The 7,765-nt window shown below is 38.4% G+C and overlaps 1 protein-coding gene across 1 annotated transcript; it reads left to right on the top strand.

Annotated features, from left to right (window-relative positions):
• The first annotated feature begins 5,067 nt into the window (after nt 1-5,067).
• On the top strand, nt 5,068-6,081 carry TAAR5 (trace amine associated receptor 5). The gene has a single exon (XM_032843512.1). It carries the CDS (start codon nt 5,068-5,070, stop codon nt 6,079-6,081), a length of 1,014 nt encoding a protein of 337 aa, XP_032699403.1.
• Nucleotides 6,082-7,765: the final 1,684 nt, after the last annotated feature.

The following is a 7,765-nucleotide window of genomic DNA, read 5'->3' as shown; positions in this document are numbered from 1 at the left end:
GGTTTTAATGTTAAGTGCATTTTATTACAATAATTCTTATAGTAATATCAGAATATTTGGTTAAGCAAACCCCTCCATTCTATGATCTGGCCAAATGACATCACACATCCAGGCAGGACATCTTAACCCTAGAGGTTTCTAATGTTTATATATATATATTTATATAAATTTTAACATAATTATACATAATATGATCACATAATACATATAATCATCTAATTACATGTAATTATATAATTTATACACTTTAATTTGTATAAAATTGTTTATATAACTTTGTATAATTATGCATAATTATATAAATATATTAATATAATCATAGTACATAATAAATATATGTAATATAATATATACATGTATACATATATATACACACAAATATGTAAATCTTAAATGCTATTGTGAACGTTTTTGCTTTTTTGACTCTATCCTCACTGTAAACTATTTATTGGGAGTGACTCATTACTCCAAAACACATTTAATAATATCTCTATCAGGTTGGGCACTTCCAATACTCTCTGGATCTACATGTTCTGTTGAATATTAAGAAGCTCCAGTGGGGCACCTGGGTGGTTCAGTTGACTGGGCATCTGCCTTGGGCTTGGGTCATGGTCCCCGGATCCTGGGATGGAGCCCCACATCGGGTTCCCTGCTCAGCGGGGAGTCTGCTTCCCCCTGTCTCTGCCCTTCTCCCTGCTTGTGTGCTCTCTTTCTCACTCTCTCTCAAATAAATAGATATATTTTTTTAAAAGTGTCTCCTGAGGACTGTATTTATTATTTGGCCATTTGAATATAGCATATTTAGGTCTTGAGATGTTTCAGCAAATTATTATTATCATCCAAGGACAGGATTTGAAATCAAAATTAGGTTTTGAGATGCTTAGTGGAGTACTGGTTTATTCTTCAATGGTTGCAGGAATACAGTCCCGCAGGAGGCTATATCCTCTGCCCCTAATCCTGAAGGCAACATGCCAGAGGCTAGGGTACTCCTTCTGTTTGAAGAATCAAAGCAGCAGGAGGAGCTCCTCAGGCTTTAGGCTGAGCGAGACCTCCGTCCTGCATCTGATGGGGTAACGGAGCACTGCAGGATGGCAGGAACGTTTTACCATCGGCTTTCCGTGATGAGACTTCCTTCCTCTTTAGAGATTCAGCAAGGTGGTTGAACTGCTAGAACCTAGGGACTGAACAGGAAGGGCAGCCCTTCACTCAGGACATGACTCAGTTTGTCGTTTGATCTCAGAATAGCATACAACATGTGACAATATCAAGGAACTTGGATCTGAGGCCACAGGTCCTTTTTGCAGGCCAGCATTTTCTTTTGCCCACTAAAAGCATAGCTAAAAAGAGGAGAAATGAAAGAGCAAGTGGAAGCTTCTGTTGCAGTCATAATCACTCCTTACCTTCATAAAGACCTTTGGTCATGTACAGAAGATGCCCGTGAACATCAGCTCAATTATTACTCAAAACACCACCACAAGCTCTTCCCAAGTGGGAGGTGTCTAGTCCTAGGAAAAGTGACTCATTCCATTATTATTCCAAATCCAATGTTCTTTCCAGAAGGTATCTAGGTTGACTAGAGCAGCCATTATCTCAGGAGGACGATGGCTGCCATGGACACCGTGCTCTCTGTATTGAAAACCACTCAGTTCAATAAACATGTACTGAGCATCCACTATGTGCCAAGGGCTACTTTGAGTGTTTGTGGTTCAGAGATGAATAAAACTGAAATCCTGGCTTCAAGGGAGTTACGGTCTAATAGGAGAGACATAGGCACTTAATTACACAACATGGTAATATGTTCTGTGATAGAGCCAGGCACAATAAGCTATGGGAATATGGAGGAGGAAATTTTTGCCCAGCTTGGGGTATAGGGAAAACTGTCAAAGCAATGTGTCATCAGATTGAACAAAGGAGCCATTTCCAACCACTGAAATATCTAATCTTAGCATTTCCTATAACCTCTAGCTCAAACCCCAGTTCCTTTAAGAGATTATGCAACTTCTCCAATATTATAAGATTCAAAGCCAGGTCTATCTCTTGATAAATCCCATGGTTTTTACCTCATCTACCGCTAACCTACGTTTTTCCTTTCATATGCATTTAATTGGTCTATGGATTACAGAGGGGCTACGAAAAACTGGAAAATTTATACTCCTTAAAATAATTGCTTATTTATTTATTTATTTATTTATTTATCTTCAAGGGAATTTTGTTTACAATTCTTTCTGTTAAAAAAAAGAAAAGAAAGGAAAGGAAAAGGAAATAGAAGAAAGCCCTCACTTCCTCAGACATTAGTCATCAACAGTGATTGCTGTTTTAGACTACGAGCAGAGGCAATTCTTAAACACTTACTAATTGCTTGTCCCTAACATTGCTGAAGATTTACGCATTCCTTGGAGATCATTGGTTAGATTTTTTTTTTTTTTTTTTTTTTTAGAATATTGCCTAGTCACCTTTCTCTCTGCTGGACCAAAACTCATAGTTTATTTCAAGGGAGTCTGACATTGCTTAGGCAGGAAAACACTAATATTCCTGTCTTGTGGCCTAGAATAGTGGCTTTAGCGATATTAAAATAGCAAGACTAATTGTTAAAATCCTAAATCTAAACAACACTTTGACTATCTCATAAACATTTCACTTACACTTATTTCCTATTTCTTAAAATAAATAGCCACTTTGAGGAAAGCTGGGGGAAATGAGCATCACTGAATCCTGAGATAAGCAAGAAAACCTAGAGGCTCTAGACTCCAATGACTTTTGCTCCTAGCTGTTATGTAACGGGAATGTATTTCTGAAAGTGAGTGAAAGAGGGGACAAGAGCCCTAACTTGGGAGGGTTGACACAGGGTCTGAAATAATATCCACTCACACTCTTGTCTGTCCAATTCTGCTTACTCTGTGACAGGAACTGTTCTTAACTTTCATTCATCGTCATGATAAAACTCTGGTGTAGGTAGTGTATTATACTCAATTAATGGATGAGAATACTGGGTGCAGAGAATTAGGTAATCTCTGATCTAGGGGTCACAAAACTAGAAATCGTCTTTTTAAATTCTGTATCTCCAGATAGACTTGTGATTGCATATTGCATTTCAGGTTTGATGTAATATATCCCCCCAAATAAAAAAAAAAACACAAAACATTTTTTAAGAGAGAATTTCCTCCTTCAGGCCTTATTTTATTTGTAAGGGATTTGTTCCTATTTTTCACACACTCTTGGTCACATTAAACTTAGAGCTGTAGGACTTCCTGGCTGATCGCAGATGGACTATGTCTTATAAACTGAAGGGTGTCATGGTTTGTGGTAACGCAGGATCCTTCCTGGTCTGATTATCAAGTTCTGGAGTCAGAAATCTGTTCCCGTGCACATGGAGCTGGTACAAGGCAAATTTCCAGCAATCACTACTGGGGTTAGCCCAGGCTTTATAGAGAAGGTAGAGATGCCTGCCAGCTTCCTTCTTTTTTTTTCTCCATTTTCTTTCCTTCATTCTTTTTGACCTCTACACCTTCTATGAAAGGCTCTGCTGGCAGATGTAATCTCTTGTCACCTTTAGCATTATGTCATTTTTGCAACATCATTTTGACTTATATTGTGTAATGATCTCTCTAAGGCCATAAAGAGGCATTTCGTCCTCTGGAGGTTTGGTACCAAGAATCAGAGAGCACAGAATATGGTTGAATATATTATTTTCCATATCCATGTGAAGTAGGGACATGTAAGTTGAATTATAGGTATTCTTACCAATTAGGAGACAGAGGGATGAAGGGTATAAATCATGACTTAGACAGTAACAGAACCAGAATCTCACTGCTGTGTTCAGGGCACTGTTTCATCTACTGTGATTTCTTTAACGAAGATAAAACATAAGAGCTAAAAAAAAAAAAAAAATCATGATGAATCCACTGTGGAGGTCAAAAACCAAAGGGATTATGATCAATTATTCTCAACTATTTTGTTGAAAAAAGTGTACACGAATAATCCTAAAGCAGAAGGGATATATGAAACTTAGCAAAAATAAAACTAAAGAACATATAAAACCAGTGTCTTCAATGATCTCTAATTAATTGGCAGGATAAGTGATCCTGTCCCGAGTACGAGCCTCAAACTACTGAGACTTGTGAATAGTGCAAACTAGGTCCCTTGGTGCTCCTCTAACCCTCATTTGTGTGACATACACACTGAGGACTAGTTTCTATTTGGAGTATAAAATCATATCCTGATTGCACATCTGTCATCTTTGCTGCTGGGAGAGAATTCTACATACCTATGTTCACCTGCTACAAGAAGGGCTTCTTCTGATGAAGTGATTCTGATTCCTACCTATGTAAGCAGCTTAGAAACGTTGAATTCATTTTATTAAAACTTGTTTAAAATTTCACAGGCTAGTGTTAAGATAGAAGAAATACTTTTTCAAACCACATAGCTCTTTAGAGATGTATAAACAATGTGTGTTCTCTTTAAGAATTGTGCAGCAGCAGAACTGAAATCAGGTCATTCTCTATTCTTTTAATTATTTGCATTTTGAATTATTTTCTTGGGAAAGTTGACATGTAATTAAAAAGCTTAAGCTGCTGATTACTGTCATTTTATTGAAGTCTTGAAGGGAGGAGCCAGAAGTTACTCCTTCCCCAAGTGATGATTTGTTACAAAGAATGAATTCTTCCTTTGGTTCAGACGTATAACTTAAAGTCTCACTTTACACTTGACAATGGGTGAACTTATCAAAATGGCAGAGGCACCCTCTCAATAATTGTATAACGCCTACTGTGACATTGCCTGTTTTGTCTTTGTGGGAACATTTAACTTACATTCCTCTTCTTTTTCCTTAAAGATATAGTCTACACTAATTTCAAAAGCGCCCAGTCAGACAAAACAGAGTTAGCAGAGAAGTGACTCTTGAGAGATCTTAAATCCCATGTTGCTTTGATTTTTGGAGCACATTTTATTCAGTACCTGAGGAAATTGTACTAGGTTCCAAACCGCTCTTCAGTTTCTCCTCTATATCTTATTTTGGGGGGTGGGACAGGTGGCCATTTCCCAGAGAGAGAGGAAAAGAAGAAATCACAAATGAGCGCTGTCCTCATCCAAGGTGCTGAAGAACACTCCACAACATTCTGCTACCAGGTGAACGGGTCTTGCCCCAGGACAATCCATCCTCTGGACATTCAGCTGGCCATCTACCTGGCTTGTGCATTAGGCATGGTGATTACGGTCCTAGGAAATTTGTTTGTGGTGTTTGCTGTGTCCTACTTCAAAGTGCTTCACTCTCCCACCAACTTCTTGCTGCTTTCCCTGGCCCTGGCAGACATGTTTCTGGGTCTACTAGTGATGCCCCTCAGCCTCGTTCGCTCAGTAGAGAGCTGCTGGTACTTTGGAGACTTCCTCTGCCGCCTGCATACCTACTTGGACACCCTCTTCTGCCTCACCTCCATCTTCCATCTCTGTTTCATTTCCATTGACCGCCACTGTGCCATCTGCGAGCCCCTGACCTATCCCTCCAAGTTCACGGTCAGGGTGGCCGTCAGGTACATCCTGGCAGGGTGGGGGATCCCAGCAGTTTACACTGCCTTCTTCCTCTACACAGATGTGGTAGAGAATGCACTCAGTCAGTGGCTGGAAGAGATGCCTTGTGTTGGCAGTTGCCAACTGCTATTCAATAAGTTTTGGGGCTGGCTAAACTTTCCTATGTTCTTTTTCCCCTGCCTCATCATGATCAGCTTGTATGTGAAGATTTTTGTGGTTGCCACAAGGCAGGCCCAACAGATCAACACCTTGAGCAAAAACCTGGTTGGGGCTTCCAAACGTGAAAGAAAAGCTGCCAAGACTCTGGGCATCGCTGTGGGGATATTCCTCTTGTGTTGGCTTCCCTTCATCATTGACACGCTGGTTGACAGCCTTCTTAACTTCATCACACCACCACTGATCTTTGACATCATTATCTGGTTTGAATACTTCAACTCAGCCTGCAACCCTATCATCTATGTTTTTTCCTACCGATGGTTCAGAAAGGCACTGAAACTCTGCCTGAGTCGGGAGATCTTCTCATCTCGGACACACACTATTGATTTGTACCAAGAATGACTTCTTTGGCTGAATGCAGGCAAGGGGTAGGAAGGATGAATGGTGCTGTGACAGTGGGCTGTGTGGTGTCATGAGATTGTGGACATGCTTCTTAGGGCACCACAGTTTGAGGGTAGGGAAAACAAAATCCTTCTTAATTCAAAAAGAAATAAAGTCCTTCTTTATTCAGTGTTTCTATAGGAGAGTGTAGGAAAGGAGAGAATGAAGTCAACCGAATATTCCTTGGGTAAGTTAAAATTCTGTGAAAATATTAGGCTCCTTGTTTGTTACTTCATTGAGACAGAGGAGATACAGAGGTGGAAGGAAAAGAGCACAGAAGCTGGGATTTCTGAATCCTCTCCTGGTCCTGCCATCTGCCAGTGCCAGGTGAGACTATTTTGGCAATCTTTGAATTCCTTTGTATCTCACAGAGTTTCAGCTAGAAAATTAGGGTTTCATACTGTTTGTTCTTTAATGTCTCCTGAAGCTCAAATATTGTGTAATTTACTTTTCAGCAATGTTAGTTGCATCCTAATTCACATCACTTTTCATAGTCATAGTTAAGTGTTTGGACTGTTTCTTTTTCATAATGTGCCCTTTAGAATCCCTGTCTTTGTGGAACCCCACCACTAAGCAGGATTGTAAGCCGGATTCGTCCATTTCAATGATTACTGAGTAAACGTATTATATTCTTAAATGGAAATCTCCTCCTTTTCCTTTAATAATTGAAACTTGGAAATAGTGGACTATTTTGTAAAGTGATAATGATCCACATCTCGCCATTGTAATATTTCTTCCTTTTAAAAAATCACCTAAGTTAGGCCTACTATCTTTCCAGGGACACCAGTATATGATTTTCTTTGGAAAAACAAGTATCTATCCCACATGCGTGTTCAGCATTGAACCAAGTGTTTCTTACAAGCTGTTACTAGTAAAGGCACTGACATCTTTTATGTACATTTTGTTTCTGTCTTCTTCCTAAATCTTTTCCAACAGGTCTCTAGTAATTCCCACATTTCTTACTGAATGTTTTTCAAATTAATAATTGCTTGTTTGGAAAACTTATTTGTAAATTAATTTGAGGTCTCTGAAGTACAAATAATATGGATAGATATAACAGAGATATAAACATAAGCCAATCAATCTCCATAAATAAAGAAGTAATGTTTTAGTTTGTCCTTGAAGTTAGCTGAAATGAGTTTATTTTACTTAATTTCTTTCTTTCTGGATAAAAAGATAACTTCTATTGACTTTATTGTCCTTATAATTAAAAATTATTTATTGTAAACATATTTTTAAAGCCTAATTTTCCTTTGGAAGTAATTATTCTTTCCTTTCCAATTAACTAAAGTATTATCACATAGCTAAATGAAAACAGAAATCTAAATTAAAACTCATCGTAATATACATAATTTTGAGACATTAAGGAACACAGTGTCTTAGATATAGGAATAAATGTAATTGAAAAGGATAAATCAGTTATTACTTTTAAAAACATAGTTTCCTCTGCCTAGAAATAAATCCACACTTCTTCCCAATCCACTGAACATGGCACTATATGTCCTAGAAGAACACTCAGCTATATCGTAAGGTGCAACTCCACATAAATTTTTTTAAGGTTTTATTTATTTATTTGACAGAGATCATAAGTTGGCAGAGAGACAGGCAGAGAGAGAGAGGAAGAGAAGCAGGCTTCCTGCTGAGC

This window comes from Lontra canadensis, unplaced genomic scaffold, assembly GCF_010015895.1.
Source record: "Lontra canadensis isolate GAN:19392208 unplaced genomic scaffold, GSC_riverotter_1.0 scaffold141, whole genome shotgun sequence".
NCBI classification, from domain to species: Eukaryota; Metazoa; Chordata; class Mammalia; order Carnivora; family Mustelidae; genus Lontra; species Lontra canadensis.
Note: the sequence above shows the minus strand (reverse complement) of the source record. Positions and strands in the feature narration are given on the sequence as shown.

What these genes read in the sequence shown, in the direction of transcription:
- TAAR5 (XM_032843512.1), top strand. Translation starts at nt 5,068, where the DNA reads ATGAGCGCTGTCCTCATCCAAGGTGCTGAAGAACACTCCACAACATTC.